Below are 24,370 nucleotides of genomic sequence, written 5' to 3'. Positions count from 1 at the left end.
TTAAAAGCTTATGCTATAAAAGTATGTAGCACTTCAACAGAAGTGCTAGTGACTTGTAGGGAACTTACACCTGTAAGTGCTGTACAGGCTCGGGTGTCCTAAGAACTCCAGTATGTCTCTAACTACAGCACTTGGCCTCCTGATTTCAGCTTACTGTGGAAGTTACTTCAACTAAAGCTTTAAAGATGTTTTGTAACATTTATGTTTGTGATCACAAAAAATATTGTGAATCTTCTTTAGAGAAATCGGTAAGAGAAATATGATGCCAAGCTCTGAACTGAGATAAGGGTTGAATGTCTTCCAAAATTACACGGATATTTTTTACATTTGCTGGATTTTTGTATAGTTTTATTCTTACTAATGAAACCAGGGATTTCAGTGCTTGGGTGACTGCTTTTCTCTTTACGCAGTTCCAGTGACCTCAGTGAAGCTATGCTGAACTTGTACCTCTGAAAGATGTGATCGGAAGGAGTTTTGTGTGCTCCTAAATTGGTCTATTTTAAGGGCAGGAATGGCCCATAGTGAATTTAACAGACCTATTGCCCTATCTGTGTTGTGACGCGCCCCTAGGCCTTGTACCACCTGTAGCAGCATTCTGTCCTTCACAGAGGTTTGTGTCCAGAATGGTTTTCTTAACATGAGTGTCTGCAAGTGGCCATGCAGGAAGGCAGCCTGTAGCTTCAGTCCACAGCACTGTCACAGAGGAGACCTTGCTCTGCTGGTGTCGTGTTTTAACCCTAGCCGGCAACTGAGCACCACACAGCTGCGCACTCGCTCCCCTGGTGGGATGAGGGAGAGAATCGGAAGAGTAAAAGTGTGAAAACCGGTGGGTTGAGATGGGAACAGTTTACTAATTGAAATAAACTATGATGATGATGATGATGATAATAATAATAATAATAAAGAAAAGGGAAAATAACAAAAAGAGATAAATAAAACCCAAGAAAGGTAAGTGATGAGAATGAAAACAATTGTGTGCCACCAACTGACCAATGCCCAGTCAGTCCCCGAGAAGCCCCCCCACAGCCAACCTTCCTGCTAGTTTATTGCTGAACATGATGTCACATGTTATGGAATATCCCTTTGGTCAGTTGGGGTCAGCTGTCCCTGCTGTGTCTCCTCCCAGCTTTTTGTGCACCACCAGCCTGCTCGCTGGTGAGGTGGTGTGAGAGGCAAAAAAGGCCTTGGCTGTATATAAGCACTGCTCAGCAATAATGAAAACATCCCTGAACTACAACACTGTTTCCAGCACAAATCCAAAACATAGCCCCATTCTAGCCTACTAGGAAGAAAATTAACTTTACCCAACCAAAACCAGCACAGCTGGCAATAGGTTTATGAGGCACCTTTTCAGCATCCTTATCCTTTCCTGCGGAATAAAAGAAGTCAAGCCAAGGCAAAATGATCTCTAAGATTTTCATTCTGAAGGATGATTGAACCAATGGAGAGTAAGTTATGTTTTGGACAAATAATAAAAAAGGCATGAGATAACTGATTTCAGTGTAGCTGGAAAACCAAAACAAAGCAATGACATCTCTGAGGGATTAAATAGACTTCTGAAAATGTAATTGTAGTGCACCAGAGAAACTATGAAGTGGCCTTCTTGATGTGCTGAGGATTAGGTATCTTGCTTCAGCCATTTGTTGGACATTTGATTCTAATTTCCCTCTGGCTTCTGCTCCATACCCACCTTTCCGTTTTCTTTAGGAGCATCACAGTCGTGTTGTAGCACTTCACAGGGATATTCCAACTAGGTTTTCCTAAAAATAGGAATACAAAAAAATGAATAGGTGTTTATAAGAAAGATGGGGACAGACTTTTTAGTAGGCCTGTAGTGATACAACAAGTGGTAATGGTTTTAAACTAAAAGAGGGTAGATTCAGACTAGATATGAGGAAGAAATTTTTTACGATGAGGGTGGTGAGTTACTAGAACAGGTTGCCCAGGGAGGTGGTAGATGCCCCCTCCCTGGAAACCTTCAAGGCCAGGTTGGACAGGGCTCTGAGCAACCTGATCAAGTTGAAGATGTCCCTGCTTACTGCAGGGGGGTTGGACTAGATGACCTTTAAAGGTCCCTTCCAACCCAAACTATTCTGTGATTCTATGAATGCAACTGGTGGTGAATCAAGTGTGGAGACTGAGAAAACCTGTAACGTTTTGAATTCTGTATGACCAGTCTCATAAGTCTGGCCTTTTTGTACTGTCTGAAATGAGCTCCCTACAGGTATTCCACATGGATACATGATGAAACTGGGATTTTTTTCTCAAAAATTATCTGTCCAGGATATGCTTCCATTATACTGTCAGCAGTAGAAGCAGCTCCTCACTGGAGCTCAGTGGCGTCTTGCTGCCTGTTTTTATTGAAATCCCCATGAGCTGAGGCATCTCATTGCCATTGTGCGGAGTTAACAGCAGGTATCTGTTGGAAAGCTGACAATTCTTTCTTTTCAGGGTGAGGGTGGCTTTCCACAGTGTGGGCATTACAGACCGTTCTTTGCTTAGTGTCAGTTATATTAAAATGGAATACAAATGATGTTACTTCAGTGTAGGAAGGACATGTTCTGGTTGCCTGAAATCTTTGTGTACAATGTAAATGTATTGCGGCATATAATTATGATATCCATATTTTCATACACATACACTGTATAAGAAGAATGTAGCACCAGTCACCTCACTATGACTGCAGGGCTTTTGCGAAACACCCATTAATTCTGTCCGATCAGTCCCCATTGTATAGATTGAAAAAAATATATGTTCCTCAAGTTGCTTGCTTCTGAATGCTTCTATGTTTCAGGGATTCTTCAAGGTCTTTTAAATCAAGCGAAAGATGGATCCTGTCCTGTTGCTGACTCATTCTTCAATGTAAATGTATCAAATTGATAAACTAGAAATTTCAGAAGATACATTTTCTTGAGTCATAGCTATTCTCTATCTCAATTTTCCTTAGACTTAAGAAAAATTTCTACTGCATTAGTATACAGAAGTCTTTGGAGAGGGGTTTTTTTATTATTTTATTTTCACATCACTGGTTCTTGTTGCAAAAAAAAAAAAAATCAATACACATACAGTTGTATTTCTTTTGGATTTTTTTTTTAATTCTTGAAAATAGACTTTTCGCTCTCAGGAAATCCTGTGCTTCTGACTGCTGTTTCTTCCTCACATCTCCCTCTTCCTTGAAGAGCTGCCTAGAAAAAAATGGCAAACAGCTATCTTACAAGAAGATAGATCACATTATAGCTTGGTGCGTTCTCCCTAAATTCTCATATATATAAAGGAGTATGGGCTGAGGTGTATATGTAAGTGTTGCATTGCAATATGCTTTGATCATTTCCATGATCCTACTTAGTTTCTGGCATTCCTGCGTACACCGACACTAGTTGATGACTTGTCCCCCGTCATCTGACAATTTGAAAATGTGCAACTGTCCATGCTTCCCACAAAGCCATCCTTCAGGCTCCGCAAAATCCATAGAGCTGTTTACAGACTGTCTCAAGGCTTTTTGTATACATAGAAGTCATAACCTATTTTGATCCTTATTGATTTAAGTTAAAGGATAAACTACCTGCATTGATATTAAAGAAGCAATCTGACTTGATTATAAAGCACAAGTCTGTACTAGGAGCAGTTGTGCAATCATTCTTCTGTGGGTAAATGGGTAGTAATGTCACAGGGCATTGCAAAGAGGAATTCATTAATCTTTGGAAAGGATAAAGCTACTGCAACAGGAAAAGCCCACGAGGAGATTACTGTGTTGGCTGTGCAGGGTTTGGACGCTGCGTATGCTACTGGTTGATAGACCAGGTCATGCAAAACGCTGTGAAGAGTAGCACCTGATGAACTCAGCCCTGCTCATATCGCAGCAGTGCTGGGTTAGAGGGCAGAGCTTTCATAAATAGTGACTGTGGCATTACAGGAGAGTTCTCAGATGCAACCAGAGCTTGGGGTTTCTTAACACTCCAGCCCTGCTGAGCCCCGTGCCAGTGCAGTTGGTTTCTGAGTGTGTGTGCACGTGTGTGTGAGGAAGGACTGCCTGCGGAGGGTTTCACTGAGGCTGAGAAATGGTGCTGGAGGTCAGCGCCGGCGCTGGGCGCTCTGTGTAGCTACTGAGCTACAGGGAGGTTGAGGGTGTTCAGCTCCACAGAGAATCTATCTGTTTAAGCTTGTTTAGGCTTTTACATCAAACTGGTCTTGATTTTGAAATTGCTAAAATCCCCCAGCACTCAGAAGCTGAAGTATCATCCTCTGGCGATTGAAAGATATGCAAATTGCAGACTTTATGCGTGCAGCATTTTCAATCCGAGAAACTTAACCTGGCAATACCAGCTTCTTTACAGTCATGCAAATTCATGGGACCTGCACACCATTGTGGGAGTGAGATCAATTTGCATTTACCTGAAGTGATTTTTTTTTATCTGTGCATAAGTCTAGTAGAGCATGGTCAAATAAATGCCCTTGGATAATCTACCTCCTCTCATTTCCATTATGGTGGTAGCAGTTAGAATCACTGCTTTGCAGTTTTGAGTTCCTTTTTGCATGAAAGCAACTGATCACAGTGAACTAAAAGCAGAGACCACTTATTCCTGTTGCATTATACAAGTCAAAGTATTTCATTTACAGCACTGGTAATTAAATGCACTCTATCTAACTGTTCTGCAAGCATATGTGACTCCTTGGAATATTTATTCTTACAATGAACATCCTATATTTCTGGGAAAATTAGGATTGCTTTTCTCTGTACTGCAGGCATCTGGTATAAAGACCAGGCCAATTTTTCACTCTCTTCACTTTCCACCCAGGCAGCAAAAGTAATAATATTTTCCCTGCCTCAGAAGCTGTTATGAAGTTGAATCTAGTTAAGATTCCCAGGTAAAAGGTGGCATTGAAGTGGACAGATACTATATAAGAGACTAAAGCTTATGCCATAGCCTAGATAGGTAGTCAAAAAAAAAAAAGTGAAGTTGATATGTGTTTATAAGCTTTGGATCAAATCCTGAAGTACGTATTTTTACTGGGATTTTTTACTGATTCTTATATGTGCAGCAAGACTTATGTTTTGAGAGTGCTTATTAGTTTTCCAGTTGAAATGAAGGACTTCACATATACCTCCTGTCTTCCTCCTCAATGTCATTACACCAGTGGGAACTTTTGAATGCTTATGTCTTGGAGCCTTCTGTGAGGAGGACAGCAGCTGCTGGAGCTCCTGGAGCATACAAAAACACCTTTAGTGACCTAAAGACTGTAACTGGAGCTTTTTATTCTAAAAATATCTTTTTCGACAGGGGGAAAAGGCCTAAAAAGTTAAACGATATGTGCTGTAACTGACCCATGGCAGGGTTTAAGTATAATGATTCATGTTAATATCAAACTACCTGTAAAATTCCAACACTTATTTTAGTTGAATTATTTGTGTTTTTTTTTTTTTTCTTGTTATTTGTTGTGTTGATTCTGGGTCCATTTCCTATATAAGACAGAGTGCAGGAGGCGTTTTGATTGCCAGATACTTACAGAATTGATAGAAAGTGGCCAGGAAATGAAATGGTATGGACGATGCCTGCTTCTTCAGCTGAGGCCAGGATTTGATTTTCTGAGCCTTTTGCTTGTGACACATACTTCCTGCGTGTTATGAAGCAGAATTTGTTATCTGTTAAACATTTTGAACTTTGTCTTTATTCTACTTGTTTGGTTTTGTAATGCTAATACAAACTGGAAATGTTTTCAACAAAATCATGATGCTTTAAAGCTATGTCCAGCAATGTGTTAGAGGCCATAGTGACATCTGCTTGTTGCTTAAAACTGCCAGTGCTAAGAGGATACCATCAGCTATAGTTAGACACAAAATTTAGGCCTCAATCTGGCAGTGAAGTGTGGGAAGAGGGAAGACATGTGTCTGAGTCCAGACCCTATCTCAGCTTTGACAAAGTCAATGAGAAAGTAGAACTGTCACTCTCACCTGTTCAGGCATTTAGGTTTCCTTTTATAAACGTCTGACTTTTAAAGACCTAACTGGAGCAATGGCCTCATCAGAGATGATGAATTTTCCCATTGCATCTTCCATTGCCCAGGGGTGCTTGACCTTCCCAGCAGCAAGCGCAGCTCCGTCCTGACCCCTGACCCTAGTGCCTTTGGTCAGGCCAGATCAGCAAGCAACAAAAATAGCTCTGAGCTGCTGCCATCAGCCACGGGGATTCTGAAGTATCCTAGTCCTGGTTCCCTTATATGCAAAACACATCTCAATGCAGTGTATGATGCATTTGCAAATTCATTGCCGTGTTTGTTCCTGCAATTAAAGTGAGGACATAGGCTGGTCAATATTCCCTTTGAGTATTTGGTCTGGAATTGTTGCTATGTTCTGAGCCATTTTGGTTAGTCAGAAACCTTCTGAGTTCAGCTTCTGTGTGTGTGGCTATCTGCAAATCCAGCACGGCATAGGTGGATCATCGTGTTCCTACATCAGCCTATTGACTTTATGCAGCACTATGCAGCATTTAGGTCCTGCAGGACCTCTGCAGTGGCTGGTATTACTAAGCTGCATAGAAAGCTTCTGATCAGTTAGTCCCAAACCTACAAGAGGGTGAGAGACCTTTGTGTAGTGTATTAATCTGAGACTTGGGAGATAGTAGTCCACTCCTCTACTTTGCAAAAAGATTTCTCTGGTGCCCTTTAACAAATGATTTATTTTCTTCTGTTCCCTGTCAACAAAATAGATATGGCATCATCATGCCAGACTGCATCTAGGAGAATTAATGGTCTGTGTGTATAGAAAGGATAACGCGGTCTGTTCGGAGTTTTGATTTCATCTGTTTGGCAGGTGTCACCACAGTCATCAAAATGTTTTCATGCGGTTCAGGGGGCTAGTTTGTGTCTCCTGAGGTACCCAGAAGGGAAACGGAGCATCCTTGCCATCGGACTTCCATTTCATTGGGGTTGAGCTAGAGGCTGCGGAGCAGCTGGATCACACCTGTGATGTGTGATTGGTCAGTGAATTGCTGCATGAAGCTGGCAGGAGAGTAGCTGTGCTGCTTCCTCGCCTTGCTGCCCATTAGGGCTTGTAAGCACAGCTGAAGTTCTGGATGCAGCAGCAACTGGGTAGCGCTCAGCCTCTGACAGTGTGAAAAACAGAAACAACTACAAAGCCAAGAGCACCAACAAATTTTGCAGTGCCTCAGCAAAGAATGGCATGTTTCTTTGTCATTCGCTTTGCTGGCAGTAATTGCTTGTTGTAGCTTTGTCCTTGAACAGGTTTTGAATGTGAAGAAGCCTCTCCGAGAACAAGAGCGGCATGTTGTATTGAAGCATGTAAACACCTTGGAAATTCTCAGGCGACTGAGAGTGACTCACTGCTTTAGCACCAGTGCCGGGGATCATTTGGCAAGATGCAGTTTCAATAACCAATAAAGGCACAAGTGCCAAGTGTTTTCAGAGGGTAGAGGATTCACCTAACCCTGTGTAGCTGGATGTGGTGCAGAGATGAGCCTAGCTTCTCCCTGCCCCCAAGGTGCGGGCTAAAAGTATTCTCACATTTAGCTAAGTTGTCTTGTCTGCCTAATGACTGCTTCTTCAAAGCTTTGATGTGGTAGATGTATCCAGTGAACGATGGATTCAAGAAGATAATCAAATGCAACATGATATGCCAAACATCTATTAAGACAGAAAAAATTCTGCCTTCCCTCTCAGGAATCCTGTTCTCTTAAGTTAGGCAAAGTTAAGGTTTGTGTGCTGATTAGTTACAGTATCCCCTGTGAAGTAACTGGACTCAGCTAGCAAGGAGTCATTGCAGCACTCTGTGCCTCTGCTAAATCCTTCTGGGTCTGCATCTACAGCAGCAGCAGGCAGCCAGCCATTTGTGGCCAGCTCTACACCCTTTAATGGAAAACCTGGGGCTCCTCTAAGGGACAATTTCTAATAACAAAGTTAAAAGGATCTTCTTTTAATCAGCACTGCACCTGAACAAGGTTGGAAGGTTGGATGCAGGTGATATAAGTGTAAAAAAAAAAAAAAAAAGGCAAAGCAAGAAAAATCAGATGATGCTGTTGTAACTCATATTTTCAGCAAACTCCGTTCCAGACAGCATGTGCTGAGGGTAGCAGGCTTGCAGAACAAGTGATGATATAGCTATATTTAAGATAAATGCTGAAAAATTGCATGATTTACTAAAGTAACAGATTTTCAACTTAGAGAATTCCAAGGATGATGATTTTGAAGAGCAGCAATTTGGATTTTAGCTGGTTTAACCCAAACTAATGTTCTAGAAATAATCCTCTTATTAATAAACCAGATGCTTTATTTCCTAAGAAGTCATGTATGAAATGGCAAATGCTAAGTAAAAGGAATACAAAAGACAAAATCTGTTTAAAATGTTGCATCTGGCACACTTTCCAGTTAGAGAAATGTCTAATAGAGGCTAACTGGATCAGAAAAATTGTCTGAGGGGAAAAAGTGAATTTGGAAACACAGTTGAAAAGATTCCTGGGCACTGCTTCTTCAAAGGGTGTTTTCATTTAGTCCGACATTACAAGTGAAACCTACTTTATACCTTGGAGCTGCTGTGGAAGTTATTGCATCTGTCTACACGGGAATGCCTGTTAGCAGCTGAGCTCATGTTCTGCCATGGTCTGCCATCAAGCACTCACCAGCTGCCTGCAGACCTCCCACCGCCCTGCACCTCTCACCCTGCACCTCCCCTTCCTCCCAAGGCCCATGTTCAGCCTGTGCAGTACATTTCTGACAAATATTCCCAAGGGCCGTCTGAGAGTTGAGAGGTCAAACAGGATTTTTTTCTCTTTTTTTCTTTTTTCTTTTTTTTTTTTTTTTTCCCAGAAAGCTCTTTTAAAAAGTTTAGAGTCTGGCACTGTGCTACAGTTAAATGGACTCAGGTGAAACTGGTGTTATCCAGCACTTCCCACTGCCTGTCCATGAGAGAGGGGCCTCGTGGGTCCAGCTTTGTGCGGTGGAAAAAGCTTTTTTTCCCCTGCCTGTTCTGCTGCTGAGCTTTGGGGAGAGGAGAGAGGCGAGGGCAGTTTGCAAATATTTTAATTCTTCACCTCTTGATGCAAGACCCGGCCTTGAGCGAGCAACAGGAGGCAGTGTATTTGCTGTTCTCACCCATTTTTCAGAGGCAGTGAGAGCACTCGAGAGCGATGCCTCCCCGCCATGCTGCCCTGCAGCGAGGACGCCCCACCTGCCCCGTGTGCCACTGTGCCACCCTCTGCTTGCGGGGCTAGTGGTCCTGAGGGCTCTGCTCTGAGCACGAGGACAGCCGCCCAGGCGAGGCACACAGCGGGGCAGCTCGTTTACCCACCACTGAGCTAGAGGACAGCTTTTCCATGTAAAGAAAGTGTGAGGCACATCAAAAGATGCTCCAGTACTGGCATCTTGTCCTAAGGGCTGTCATCAGATCCAAGTTACAAGTGAGCAGATTTCGGAGTTCAGGGGGATTAAACAGTCTCTGCTGGCATTGTTGTGTGCTCCTTGACAGCGTTTTCCAGAGCCTTCTGTCACCGAAGACCAAAAGCTGGATCCAGGCAGTTGCCTGGTGCTTCCATCCACTTCAGCCAAACAGGCGTTTTAGGCTGGATGCCTCTGTAGCACAATGAGAATAATGGAAATTACAGCTGATTTACTAAGAAGTGATGCCTCTGAGCCAAATGGTTTCCATGTAAATATGAAGCAAATTTGCCAATGTGCTGGTGTAACAAACGCACGATCTCGTTGCCCCTTCTGTGCCTTTGTAGTCAAATGTTTGCTAGAAAGTCCAGTATTAGGTAAAAATCAGGAAGGGAGGGGTAGAAGTCACAACTTTAAAAAATAAGTTTCTCTAGACTTTACTTAGTATATAATAATAGTTCGAAGTGCTGGGAAATGGATTAAGTAGAAGAATGCAAACCTGCTTTGTGCAGACTAGCCCAGGTGTGTGCACGTGCCGTAGGCTTGCTTCAGCAGGGGCAACATGGAGTCCCCGTGCCAGGAGCTGGGGAAGTTGTGTTGCTTCATCTCGAGATAAAATGTTTGCTCCTGTGGCCTTTTGAAAAACCCGCTTGAAATCTGAAAGTGCTGTAGCTTCTTTTTATCGATCTGGTGCCAAAACCTCTGCAGCAAGGCCCCTGTGTCATCAGTTCTTTTAAGGACTTCATTTTGCAGCCTGATATAAATCTATGCTGTGGGCAGATTGGTGATAAAGATGCATGTTGGGAGAGTTCAGGGGCATTTGAGAGGACAGCAGGGGTGGGGGAGGAGATGCATCCTTGATGAGCCTCTGAGTCCTCTAAAATCTGTTAGTCCTTCCCAGCCCCTGGAGAGCCTGTGATTAGATGGCTTGGGTCCATCTGTTCTCGAGCTGTGATTTCAGTACGACTTCTCTCAGGGAAGTGGGCGCACAGAAGTAAGGTGGCAAATCCTAATTGACGGATGAGTGCCCATGAGAAACGGGGTTATTATGTAGTAAGTGGGATGGTCCTAAAAGTAGTTCATTTGTTTAGGATGTCATTATGTGAAAAAACTAAGAGCACTCTTGTCCTGTCACTGGGCACCACTGAGAAGAGCCTGGCCCCATCCTCTTGACACCCGCCCTTCAGATATTTATGTGTTGATAAGGTCCCCTCTCAGTCCTCTCTTCTCGAGGCTAAACAGACCCAGGTCTTACAGCCTTTCCTCATAAGAAAGAGCAGACAGGAGAGGAGAGCTCTCATGGAAGCAGAAAGAGCGATTTTTTATTTCGTTTGCTTAATTCTGAACAGTTAAACAAATTTGTACACTGTAATCAAGTACAATCATTGTCATAACGGAAAAATGTTACAGCACCATTGAAGTGTCCACTCTTAGGCTACACTTTGCATTGGGAACTGTTCCCAGCTGGATCTCAAGTGCACAAGGCCCTGGTTGTGTCACCCAAGTCATATGAGGTACATGGCAAACCTTTTATTTCCTCTCCTCATGCACAACAGTGCGAGGTGATGGTGACAAAGCAGAATGTCACAGCACCTGCCGATGGTCTGTGGCAGCATGAAACTTACTGGGCTTCCAGCAGCTTCTCCAGCCTCCAGCCTTGGTTTCTGATCAAGCTGATGTTTTTTTATATTCTTACACTTCGGATAAGAATCAGTTCGTGTGAAATATGAAACTAGAGAGTGGGTAACATAAAACATAGTATGACAGCCTCCTCGAAAATGCCTTTATCTTGTTTTAAAAGTAACAAAATGATGCTATGCAAATATAAACCATAAATGCACATGGAGAACTAAAGAGCCTGTGGTGCAGCGTGAAGGGGAGTTAAGCTGAAATTATGAGGCTTCACTGCACTCCTAACCTGAGATATGGCTTTGGTGGTGGCCTCTCCTGGATACCGGTACAACTCTGAAACTCAAAATGTGCCATGTTTCAGTGAGGCTTGGAGCTTAAGAGTTACTATCCCAGTGTTACCAGTAGAAGAGAGGCAGCTTGCTCAAGGGCAGCTCTGTGTCACGTCTCTCTTTCCTCACCTCAGAACAGTTGATCAAGTGCCCCTTAGGAGGCAGCAAGGAGACGTCACCCCAGGTATTTAAGTTTAGCCCAGTGTGATGTTAGAACATGGAAGGGGTAGAGACGGCAGAGCACAATAGTTAAACGATCAATATTTTATCGATCACTTGAAAGCGCGTAACCACGTCGATGTACAGTCTGTGCTCTGCCTCACTTAAGCTACAGCTGAACTCTTCAAACCTGCCTCTCAAATGAAAATTAAATGTTTTGCATTGCCTCAGTGAAGTGGAAAAAAAGGGAGAAGAGGAGAAAGTGTAAATGAAAAGCTGCCTGTAAGATGAAATGAAACATTTTAGTTTGGGGAAATGAAGGGTTAGAGTTACAAAGCAGAAGGAGGTGGCTATTAGATAAAGCTGGGCTAGCTTTATGTGTGTTTGAAATGATGACTCCTTTGACAAGTTGTATTCAGGATATCTTATCTGGAACTTGTAAGGGTGAACCTTTACCAGTCATAACAGAAAGGGACACCTTGCACAAGAAACATTTCAAACTGGTCATAAATTTTTGTGTGGCTGTGATGGGCCTGTGACATCTTCCCATGAAACAGGTGATTTTGCCTCCTTGAATAATGGCATTTTGCTCTGTCAATGTGTGTGTATAAACTGAAAGACTAATACAACCCTGAGCATTGATGCTATGTAAATAGTAAATAAAAATAATAGCATTGTTCGTATTTGGAAGATTGAGGAATTGCTGTAAAACACTTGGAGACATGTGAGTGAAATACACTGACAGGACAGAAAGCATCTACCTCTGTCAGCATTTGAATCTGTGTTTGTGATGGGACCTAAGTGTCTGCTTTTACAGAATAAAAATAGCTGAAACAAAATCAAGTAGTACAGCTCTAAAGGATTCTCTGTGAAGTTATTTGGAGGGATCTGTCAGTTCTGGGCTATTTTAATTAGCTCACCTGTGCATTTACCAGACAGGAGACAGCTATCAGTTCTGACACTTTGACAAGGAAGACAGGGCTACCACTTATCACCAGCTGCACCTGGACTGCGGCAAACTGGCAGAGACCTCTTCCCAGAACTGCTAGCTAAGAGGAGCTCCTCGTAATGAGAAGATCTGGGACAACTCGCTACAGTCAACTCTTTTCTTTCCTTCGAGGTTTTAAGCTCCTGGCTGTTAGTTAGGGCTGAAGAGGTTTGACAGCTGCTTTGGGAAATAGCGAGCAAGGTACTTTTTATTGCTGGTTCTCATTCAGTTATTAACAGTTTGTTTCCTTCTCGTGTAATGTTATCCAAGCAGTGCTCTTGAACAGGGAAAGGACAGGCCGGCCTTGTGGCACAGGGCGTTTGGGTGTGCTCGGCTGTGCAGCCATGCTGGGCTACCTAGTCTGGTAGAAGATTTACTCTCTTTCTGTGCAGAGCTGCAGTTTAGTTTGTTTTTCTTCAATATTATAGCTGAACTTTAAGCCTGTTAACTCAGAGAGAGACACGTTAAGAAGAGTTCATGCTGTCTTAGGCAATTTATGCAAGGAACTTTCAGCTGAGCTTAATGCAATTCTCAGTTTATAATTTCAAGAGCTGCACAAGCCTTGTACATCAGGGACACTAGGCATTGTGCTTGTGTGGATTGGTTTGTGAGTGGGCATTCAGAGGTAGCTGAATGACTTGTAAGCTCTTGGGATTGATGGTGCCTGATTGATTTGAATACATTTGAAAATACATTTGATACCCTCTTGGAAAGTAAAATACCTGTCAATCACTATAAGCCTAATGACAGAAAGCAGATAGATGAAAGGAGGAAGAAGAAAAAAAAGTGTGTGAAAGGAAGACACTGGCTAAGAGGAAATTATCTTAACGGCAAGCTAGTGTCTAAAAGGTAATCACTGAAAACAAGCTGTACAATTTAACGATTATCTGAACACATCATTGCTTTCCTCAGCTCTACAACCTCTGCACCCATTTCAGATCTCAAGTGACATTGTCTCTGAGTTAGAGGGGGAAAAAAAGCCCAGATACTTGACTTGCACAAATTGCCTGATTTCTTTCAGGAAACACTTGGTAAATGGCAGCAAGCCACAGGGAGCTTGGGGAAAGAGACTCTGAGGAAGGCATGCTGTACAGATTATATGACATTTTGTATAGTTGTAATTTAAGTGACAGAGAGGTAAGTTCCTGCTCTGCCATGGGCTCTCCTTAAAGCAGTTTCTGAGGCAGTGTTGTCTGCCCAAGAATAAAGGCAGTATGTTGATCTGGAATAAAAGGTGAGTCTACAGGAGCTGTTTGTGTGTCTGATATGTGTACACAGATACAAAAGCACCCTATGTGCTAAAAATAAAAAAAAAAAAGGGGGCAAAAAACCTCCAAGCAAATATGAAAATAGTATTGTATAGGTGGTGTTGCTGTAATTGTGAATGTCTATCCAAACTATTGACCAGTGTGAATGGTGTGGGTTTTAGTTTCAATTGTGTGGTTGTCTAAGTTTACTAATGAAAATATTTTAGACTCTATTTTTGGCAAAAGACATCTCTTGATGCCTCAAAACTTGCTAGTGAGCCTGTTGTTGATCAGGCAGGTTTTGTCTGTTATTTCCACTAATTGTTCTGGACATATAATTCTGTCTTATTTTCAGTAGTATTTTTGTAAAATCTTTTTCCTTTTCTCTCAATGCCAGTATAGTGTGTAAATGTGAATTAGAATGAGGAGTTTGACATAAAGGAGTAGAGTCTTGAGTTGTGCAGAACTAAATAAATAATAGTGACATGATTAAACACTAATATTCAAGTCAGCATTTCCAGAATTTTAATTAGGCTACAAAATATGCTGTCACAGAGCAGAGCTTCAGTACTGTTGAAGCCAATGGTGCTCATGACAGAGTTAGCCCAGATGTTGTTCTGTATAGACTAAAAACCTTCTTACCTCTATTCATCTGGATAGTGTGGATGCTCATTAGTTATGAAGTTGGGTTTCTTCCAAACACTTGTATATGAATGATCCAGTAGTGCACAGAAGTCTGATTTTTTTTAAAAGTAAGTGGGTACTGCTCTGTCTAAAGGGCAGGGTTGATTCCCCACAGAACAAAGCTTCCTGGAGATGCAAAAGCGCTGTGCCCATCCACAGGTTGGCTCTTGGGCTGTGTGTGCCCAGGTATATACCTGTGGTTTCCTGATACCAGCACTCCTAATACCAGGACTCCTTTGCAGCCCCACTGCCAGGACCTTCCAAATCTTAGTTTGCTTTGAGCTTTCAGATTATTATTCACAACTAAAAATGTTCAGGAGGGATGTGACATTAACTGGGGAGAAACTTGTTCCTCTTCAGAAGCAGAAACGAAATTTTGCTGTTGTAGCCAGTAAATCTAGAGAGAATTTACCGACATCTGCAGCATTATTCCAGACTTGTACTTTTTTGTGTGGTCCTAAGTCCCATGCACAAATCATTTGCTGCAACCCAGGGTCAAAGCTGAACAGCTTGGGACTACAAACTGGGTAATTTGCATCCGCCTTTTAACAGGTATGTGGACTTCGAGGATTGTGCCTTGAAACTTAATGGGATTTGTACTCTCACCTGTCACAAATGTGACCCATGTACTTATATACGTTCTCACACATCTACATCTCTACATCTCAGAGGTGCAACTGGGACTAGCATTTAACTCAGGAATCGTCTATGGTAATAGATAATGGAAGTGAAACCCACTGTCTATGTTGGTGGGAAGCTTTATGAGCCTGCACTGTTGATCCTATATTTTGTGAGAAGGTAGGACCAGTAATTCCCTGCTTTCTGACAAGTCATCCCGTGTAATTGCAAAAGACATCGTTTTATTTCTCCACCATTTTCCCTGACACTTGCTAATACACTGCTATAGGGATTCTTCATCATCATAGTCTACACTGATCGCATGCACCTTTGGTTTCTTTAACATCAGTGTCAAAAGCATTCCTATTGTCAAGCCTTCTGTCTCTTTCCTTTTCCTCTTGCCTTCTTCTTTAAAAAAAAAAAAAAAAAAAAGAAACATTGGATCCAATTTTCATCGGACTAACATCAGCCTGAAGATATTTTCTTCAGTTCTTGGCAGATGCTAGATGGACTGCGTACTAATAAATGCCTTTTTGTGATTGTTTTCCTCATGCTAAAGTCCATTTTCTGTGAGCGCCGTATGAAGCGATTTTAAGCTTTTAATTGTTTATGATATCTGGCACTTCCAGACTCTGTGATTGTTTCTGTATCTGTGAAAGAGAATTATTAAGCACCAGAGGAAAATGCTGCCATGCTACTTGCTGTTAATGCTGAGGAAGACCTGCCAAATCTTGCAGTATTTGTGCATGCTATAGAGGTGGAAAGAAGGAAAGCTTGCAGAGCTAAAAATAGCAGCAGCCTTGTGGCTAGGAGCCTCATAATTGTAACTTGATGATGACAGTCTGATTCAAAATGTGATGAAATCCACATTTCTATCTGTTTCCTGTGGACTTTCAATCAGTTGTTACAAATCAAAGTTGAATAGAATTTTGGATGTTTTTGCATAAGACCAAAAGTTCCTTTCCACTTCAGATGCAGGCAGGTCTTTTTTAGCATTTGACAGGACAAAGTTTTCAATATATTCATAATATATTTTAAATGAAGCATCCACTGATCTTTCAGACTGTCTCATGCAGTGTTGGCACAGTGGTTGCATTTACAATCAGATAACAACAAGAGCAGAATACGGTTGCTAATCTGTTACTTTTGCCTTGCCCTTCTGTTCGTTACCTTCCTGGGAGTGTGCAGAGTGTTACAGAGCATGGCTTGCTACGGTCTGGCAGGCAGCATGGTCCTAGTGCGTTTTGTGGGCTACCAACAGTTCAGTCACGGAGAAACTCCTCAGTGGGCTCTTCATTACAAGAGTAACTAGAGACAGTGGACTTCTTAATTCCTGGTGTGCACCAAGTGGTCTTCCCTTACTGTACCAAAAACCCATGCCATTTTTAGTTGTTTCACTTGAATCTGGGCAAGTTCCAAAGCAATGTCAAATCTACGTAGCACTACACACTAATGGCTCGTTGGTCCTGCCTCTCCCTATATGCAAGTGAAGGGCACGATGAGAGTAAACCTTTGTCTGAAATAGATGAAAAGCCTGCTCAGATGTTTAAGCCTTTGCTATATTTTCTTCTGATGTTTTTCCCTCTGGCACTTCTTCTATCACCCTCATTGGGAACGCTTCCTCAGTAGTGAGTGAGGCAGCAGTTCCAGAGTTGGCCTGTGTAATTATTTAGGGTTGCCTAGGAAGCCTAAGGAAGCAATAAGAACAAAACTTTCCTACGTGGAAGTTCCTACAAATACTTTTGCAGCTTCCAACTAATTTTACCTCAGGAGATTTCCTGAGCAGGTTACCAGTTTTGTCTGTTTGGTAGCCCTCATTTACCAAGTGCTTGCCTGGTCTGTTGAATCCATGTTGACTTTTTGCATTCAGAGCATCCTTTATCAACATCTTTGACATGTCTAATACATTCGGATGAAGAAACATAAACTTGTCTTTGGTTTGTATGTGACTCCTCCTGCTATCATTTGATGCTGTAGTTTTCATATCGGGTAAGACACTATATAATCAATCGCTGCCTACCCCTGTTTGTGCCATGTCTGATTGTTCACACACCTGCCCCCGTCTTTGTGTAAAGGAAGCAGGCACTTAAATTACTGCATCTATATTTGCATCTCATCAGATAATATAGCACAGTTGTTGAGTATGTCAGCCTTTTATCTCGTTGCAAGGCAGTCTTCAGTTTTAATGGCCAACTTAGCATAGGTTCTCTGAAATGTCTTCATGAAACAAAGTGAGTACCCCTGTACCTATTCCCCTCTTATTACTGCACGGGAAGAACAACTTGGAGGTATGCTAGATAGCTCTAGAGAAACATCAGCTTGTATTGAGATGGGAAGAGCAGTGGGTAGCAGTGAGCCAGCAGAGGGAAACAACTGGAAGATTCATGGTAGGATTAGTTGTTTTACTTGACTTTTTAAAAGGAACCTTGTATTTACCTAAATCAACTACATATTCTAGCTCTGGGCAAGAGTGAGAATTTGAGCACTGAATGCTGCTATTAAAGATGGTGGAAGGTAGAAAATAATTCAAACATCTCCAAAGAGTTAAAATTAGAAATCTTAGAGTTAAATTGAAAATTCTAAAGGTGTAAACTTTGCCTGTTTCATATCAGTAAAATATTACTGTATAAATCCTTCACAGTAGTAACTGACTAGCTGTAATACTTGTGCAGAGATTTTTAAACATAAGACTCTAGAATCAGTTTCTAAAAGTGTATTTTTAAGTGTCTGAGGGAGCAAGGAACAGAAATGTCATTGATGTCAGACAAACTCAGTTTTGAAGCAAAAATTGGTGGAATCTTTTCTCAAGATGTGATGATGGATTCTTTATTTCCATCAAATTGGATGTTTTTCTAAAAGATACAATCTAGCTGTAACAAGATTCCCTTCAGGGTATGCTCCTTCAGAGCAATCCTATGGCCTGCCTTACTCTGGAGGTCATATTGAAGTCTGTTCTTCTGGTCTTATCATAAAGAAATTATGGAAGTCATATTCATGAAAAATGTCCATGTTGTGTTATTTAAGTGATGCTTGGGTTTCAGTGCTGAGAACAGGCAAATCCAAATAACAGTTGCTGGGTACTCCACATTTGACAACCAAATAGGTATTTCAAGTATTCATTTATGTCCACCTCATTTTTTAACACTTTGGGGAGAAATCTTGACCTTAATCTCTGAAGACATTGATTCTACAAATAGAGCTTGAAAATTCTTTGAAGATTAGAAACAGGCGGAGTCTTTCCCCAGAACTTACTAAAGACTTTACCTTCACAATCAGTCAATACTGAGGAAAGGGAAACGTGCTGGGTGTAACCCTGTCTTTCTTCCTTGGACACAGCTCATGCACAGGCAGGAATGTGGCCACAGGCTGTGTGCTGTCATAGGTCAGTGGGACATACGGGCGCAGGAGTGCACCAGGACGTGTCAGCGCAGTCATTTCTCCACTTCTCAATAAAATTGTTTTTGAGTCATCATAACAGCATGCCGGTTTGGATGGGGCTTTAGGCAACCTGGTCTAGTGGAAAGTGTCCCTGCCTATGGCAGGGGGGTTGGAACTAGGTGATCTTTAAGGTCCCTTCCAACCCAAACCATTCTATGATCCTATGCCTCAGTTAAACTTTTATATGATTGCAGTAATCTGTGCCTAAAAAAGCTATTTTCCAAGTTTTTGGCAAATCTGGGGTGATACCCCCCCTCAATACTCACATTTCTGGCAGCCTGGGAGGCTTTCCTGCAGAGCTGCGTGATTCAGCACATTTTTAATAAAAATGGAAATATGAAGCAAGGCTTGAGATTGCATGTGTGAAGTATGCATTTTTAGGCCTGGTGTTTAAATTTCTTGTTATTTCCTCTCAGTTCAGGTTCTTTGCCCATATTTTGGTCTTCACATACTGTTAAAATGCTCCCACTAGTTTTTTTTCTGTGTACTTTGGTCACAAAGAGGATGATGTTATGGAGAACCGCATAGCTTGTAAAGTAGAGGTCCCCTGTGTTTGCGTGGTGTCTAACATACAGGCTAGGAGATTTTGAGGGTATAAATCACTATCACTTCCTAGAAAAAAATGAATGCTTGAAGGGCAAGATAAAGAGGAACTGCTCTGTCTTAGGATCTTTGTGATAATATTTTGGGTTTTAACTTGATTAAGATCCATATTTGTAGCCCTGTCAAATTCCACGTGAAAATTGCTGTGTAGGTCCAGATTTCTCTTCCTTATAACAAATGAAGCCTATTTTCTTTCCCTTTGTATTCTTAACTGCTTGTGGGAGCAGGTGTACATGCATCAGCATAACAACCACATTTTCAGAATACCTTGGATGCTGCTGAAGCTGATTCACCACTTAAAAATTGCTTTTTCCTCAACAATTGTAAGAAAACAGTCCATTTAAAACACTTATTTGTATTTTTATTTACAGGAACTTGCATTTAATCTTAAAAAAGCCAAAAAAAAAAATCCCGAATGCAGTTATGTAAAGTCTTTTCAATTACTGCTGAGCTTTGCATAATTATAACACTTTTACTTAATACATAAATATGGAGCTGTCTTGAGAAAATATGGCATTGGGGAGCTTGCAAAAAAAGGAGAACAGTGACAGCTTTGCCTGGGCTTCCCAAAGACAAGTTGCTCTCTGACAGCTATTTATCCAGTGTCTTAGGAATTAGTTAAAAGAAGCCAACCCAGTTGTCGGAGGCTGTGTCCCCTGGCAAACATGCGTAGGTTTGATTTGCACCGCATGAGTGCAGCTTGTCACATAAATGTATGCGTATAAAAGACGGCAAGCAGGATGGGAGACCTGAGGTTTGCATTTCTGCCTTCACTCAGGTGATTGCTGCTCTGGTGGGCTTGCCTTGTAGCCGGTGTAAGGCCTCACGTGGAAAATGGAAATTAGGGGTCTCATGAGCGTGCTAGCAGTTACCCGTGGCAAAGGCAGGATGTATGTAATTGCTCCCTCCACATGTGTTCCTGTTTCTGTTGCAGTCTGATCTCCTGAAGGCAAAGGAGTGAAGGTATGTTTGGGGCCCTGAGGCCAACCACCCCGCAGCGAGTAGGCTGATGGTAGCTCCTCCACGGCCGAGTGTGCTTAGTATCAACAGGGCAGTGCAACAGGGAGCAGCGGGGGCTGTGGGGAGAGAAGCACTCTCTACAGCTAGTCTCTCAGTGTTCACCTTTTTGCATTTGCTTGTAAATTTGCTTCCCTTGTACTCCTGTACAGAGATCATGCTACCAGCTGCATGAGATGCAGTGGCTAGTACAAGTACCAATTGGGCTAGGCTGTTAGTGAGTTATTGCTTGAGACTCGCTCCATTGCCCACTCATCTGTAGGGTGCTTTATCAGGGGCAGCTTCTGACAAATAACTTAGCCATTTATGTTACAAAAGCCAGTCATTAAATAATGAAGGGTACTCCAGTCCTTACCAGACAAGGTGCTGAGTGGGCTGCGTGGAGCAGGAGTTGGACTAGACAAGGACTCTGCGAAGCAGCCTGGCCTCTAGCTCTTTCAAGCACCTAGGTGCCCTTCCTCTTCAGTGACCCCTGTGAGAGTGACCATTGCACCACCCAGTCATCCGCCCCTTCTGAGCGTTTAAGGAAAACACCCAGTGTGGATCCACAGGTCAGACCGAGGCTGCTCGCGTGCAAAGACATGCTCATGGGCAAAGTGACACCAGCCCCGTTAACGGTGTGACCATCTGGCACAGCGCCGTGCGGGACGTGGGCGTCCACACCAGCGCCAAACACGCAAACTACAGGAGAAGGAGGGCTTGAGGATACAGAATTTTGCAGAGACAAATTGACCAGGCTTATAGCTGCTGTGGTTTGCTGGGGCTTTGTGCCACCATGCCAGCGTCAGCCCGCTGCTGGAGTGACTCCCTGGGACCCTGCCTGGCATCGCTAGGCTCCAGCAGAGCGTGCAGGGCAGCCGCCCTAACGCTGGGCTGGTACTCTTCCTGCAATTAAAGCAGGGGACTGCCAGTGTGTGGGAAGCCATTAGCCTGGAGCATTGTATTGATTCTTCCTTCCCAGTGAGCAAGTGCTATTCTTTCACTTCTAAGGATTACGCTGCTTTGTCCACTTTCTACTGAGCTCACTGCAGACTGAGTTTCCTGGGGAAAAAAAATTACTGTCAAATACGCTGTTTTCTTATTCTTATCTCACATTTAGTTTCCTAATTGCAGCTTGGAAATAAAATATCCTTCCTGCTAATTTTATTCTTTTGTGTTTGGGAAACGCTGCCAAGTCTGACAACTTCTTCCTTCCAAAGACAGTGTTAAGATGTTTTTTCCCTGCTTCACAATGACAAAACTGTCAGGAAGCATTGGAGTCAGGAGAAACATGCATTTTGTGTGTGCCAGTGAAGCAGTGCTTCTTATGTTTAGTTTAATTTAAATCTGTCTGCAACAGAGGGGTGGGTTTATTTACGCATTTCCTAATAATTATTTGAATCCGAAAGTTATTTCTGCATTGGAGTCTAGGGACTTTGAGTGGATTTTCCCAAAAGCAGCTAAAGAGATTAGGTATCAGCGTTCAGCAGAAGCTGGGGGCTACATGTTTTATACTCGGTATTGAAAACTTCAGCTTAGGGGACCTCCCATTTTCAAACCAGACTATTTACTGCTTCTCCTTTAATACCACACTGGAGGGTTTTTTTGCTTGGAAAATACCAGTGCCAACGTAAAACACATGGAGTTTTTGAAGAGGATGTGTTGCCATCAAGTCCAGGGAAGAAACATTGCCTGGCTGCAATTCGGGGTTGGGGGGGGCACTATGAGGCTTTCATCAGTACCATGAGAGCCTTGGGCCGCTCCCACAAAGATCTCTTAGCCTACAGGTTCAGGAAGCTATAATTAGGAGGGTAGACAGAAAATGAATGTTTATTTGTGCAAAAATGCCCCCTTCTCCATAGAAATAAATAAATGTATCAAGACCAATGTAGCTCTTCAAGCTCCTGTGGTAATCAACCCAGGAACAGCTTCCCCATGTCTCTCAGAGCCCCTTCCCCACTGTCCATGTACCCTTGGCTGTGGGACTCCCTTGAGCTTTGCTTCATCCCTAAACTGCAAGTTGCTTCTGGAAGAGGGTGTGGGGGGAAGGGAGGGCACGAAGCGCTTTGCAAACTGCTGTTGGAGAGTCCAGAGTAGTCTCTGTTGTACTGACCCCGTTAGTGGCCAAGCTGCACTAAAATCGTATCAGATCTTTCGCATGGCATGTAGTGAGTGAACTCTGGGATGAGACATGGAAATGGCTGTTCATAATATTAGAAACTTGGTGCTAAACCATAGAGTCAGGAAAACAAATATAAGAAGTCACTTTTAACATAAAATAGAACAAGTAGCTTCCTGGGATCATTGTTTTTACAATAGCACTGCCTTGCTGACCTCTCAGAACTAGAGAAATCTTTTTCTTCTTTTATTTTTTCTTTCTGGTGTTGTAAGATAGATGGTGTGTGCTCTTAAATAATGAATAAGCCACGTTCTACACAAGAAAAGACACTTGAAAATGTTGCTATAAATGTGCAAAAGTTGTTCATTTGTCAGTTAAAATAAATTCTTTCAAATAAATCTTTCTCTACAACTTTTCCCCCTTAACAAATGTGGAGTTAATCACAGAGTGAAATCTCTTTCCCCCTGTAGATTGTGTTCCGGAAAATCAGCGATGTCAAACGTGAAGAAGAGGAGAGAATGAAGAGGAAGAATGAAGCGCCTCTGATCTTACCCCCAGACCACCCGGTCCGTCGTCTGTTCCAGAGGTTCAGGCAGCAGAAGGAAGCGCGGCTCGCAGCAGAGAGGGGCAGAGATCCGGATGACCTGGATGTGGAGAAGGGCAGCGTTTTAGGGGAGCACTCCTCTGCCCGCTCGGTGGTCAAAGCCAGCGTTGTGACTGTACGGGAGAGTCCCGCGACCCCTGTATCGTACCAGTCCGCTTCAACGTCTGGGGCATCTGACCAGGCAAAGCTGCAGGCCCCAACATCGGACTACGCAGGATGTAAAGTGTCGGGGGACTACCCCCGACGAAAAGGCTGGGCCAAATTCAAAGACGCCTGTGGGAAAGGTGAAGACTGGAACAAGGTCTCTAAAGCAGAGTCCATGGAGACTTTACCAGAGAGAACTAAAGCTTCGGGAGAAGCTACCCTGAAGAAGACAGACTCCTGTGATAGTGGCATTACAAAAAGTGACTTGCGCTTGGATAATGTTGGGGAGACAAGGAGCCCGCAAGACCACAGCCCGGTTCTCACTGAGGTCAAGCATTCCTTTTATCCCATCCCAGAACAGACTCTTCAGGCCACCATGCTAGAAGTGAAACACGAGTTGAAAGAGGACATCAAGGCTTTAAACACAAAAATGACCAATATAGAAAAACAGCTTGCTGAGATACTTAGGATATTAACCTCAAGAAGAAGCTCCCAGTCGCCCCAGGAGTTGTTTGAAATATCAAGGCCCCAGTCTCCAGAATCAGAAAAAGACATGTTTGGAGCTAGCTGAGGTGTTTTTAAAACCAAACAAATGAACGAACAAACAAAGAAACAGCCCCCCATCCATTTTAAATTTAATCTTTCTTGAAAACGAGTGAGGGACCAGTTCACTAAGCATGTTCCCTGTGTCTAAAAAGGTACGGTAACAGGAATTGCAACCTCATGTCAAGATGGCAGCTGACTCTGAAGCCTTTTTGACAGCAAGGGTACAGTTTCTAAAGTTTTTCTTTTCTCCGTTGGTGCCCATTCCCCCCCTGCTCCCCCTCTCTCCCTCGGGATGTTGGAATAAGAATCCTGACAGCAGCAGCCATCCCCGTGAGCCCCAGGTGACCTCTGAGATTTTTGGAGCATGCCTTACGTCGTTAGCTCGGGTTTTGCCTATATGAATAAGTACTTGCCAGGGTGCTTATGTTTTCAGCGTTTGGTGGGGTTTTTTTTTTGCTGCTGCTGTCACTGTCTCAGTCACCTGTACAGCATGCTAAATGCCACAGTATATTTTCATGTATACGTAATAATGCAAAAAGCAGTAGGAGACGTGTATTTCATTTCAGCAGAATGTGTGCTACTGAGTACTGAAGTTATTTTTGGGTAGTCAAGGAAGGGCTAAAAAGATGAAAAAAAATGTAGTTTTTGATTGCAAGCTGACATTGCTAAAGCGATTACATTTAACAACATCCTCAACAATAGCCACAGCATTTCAGGTCTGTTAATAAATGGGATCTTCCATTCTTATTCACTGAGTCAAGGGTACTGATTTTTGGAAACTTAACTTCTGTCTGAGATGTCTTTGAATTTTTATTACCTTTGCTTTTATCTCCAGCTGCTGGAGGACAAGTGGCTTGGGTGTGCAGCATACCTGAGCAC

General features: G+C 42.7%; 1 protein-coding gene across 1 annotated transcript in view; it reads left to right on the top strand.

Annotated features, from left to right (window-relative positions):
• The window catches only part of KCNH1 (potassium voltage-gated channel subfamily H member 1), a 181,432-nt gene extending 157,916 nt beyond the window's left edge, over positions 1 to 23,516 (top strand). The window contains exon 11 of the mRNA XM_086460603.1: positions 22,668 to 23,516. Coding sequence (XP_086316729.1) covers positions 22,668 to 23,516 — 849 coding nt within the window. The remainder of the gene's footprint in view (positions 1 to 22,667) is intronic.
• Positions 23,517 to 24,370: the final 854 nt, after the last annotated feature.

The sequence above is a fragment of the Leptosomus discolor genome, chromosome 2, assembly GCF_034619465.1.
Source record: "Leptosomus discolor isolate bLepDis1 chromosome 2, bLepDis1.hap2, whole genome shotgun sequence".
NCBI lineage: Eukaryota > Metazoa > Chordata > Aves > Leptosomiformes > Leptosomidae > Leptosomus > Leptosomus discolor.
Note: the sequence above shows the minus strand (reverse complement) of the source record. Positions and strands in the feature narration are given on the sequence as shown.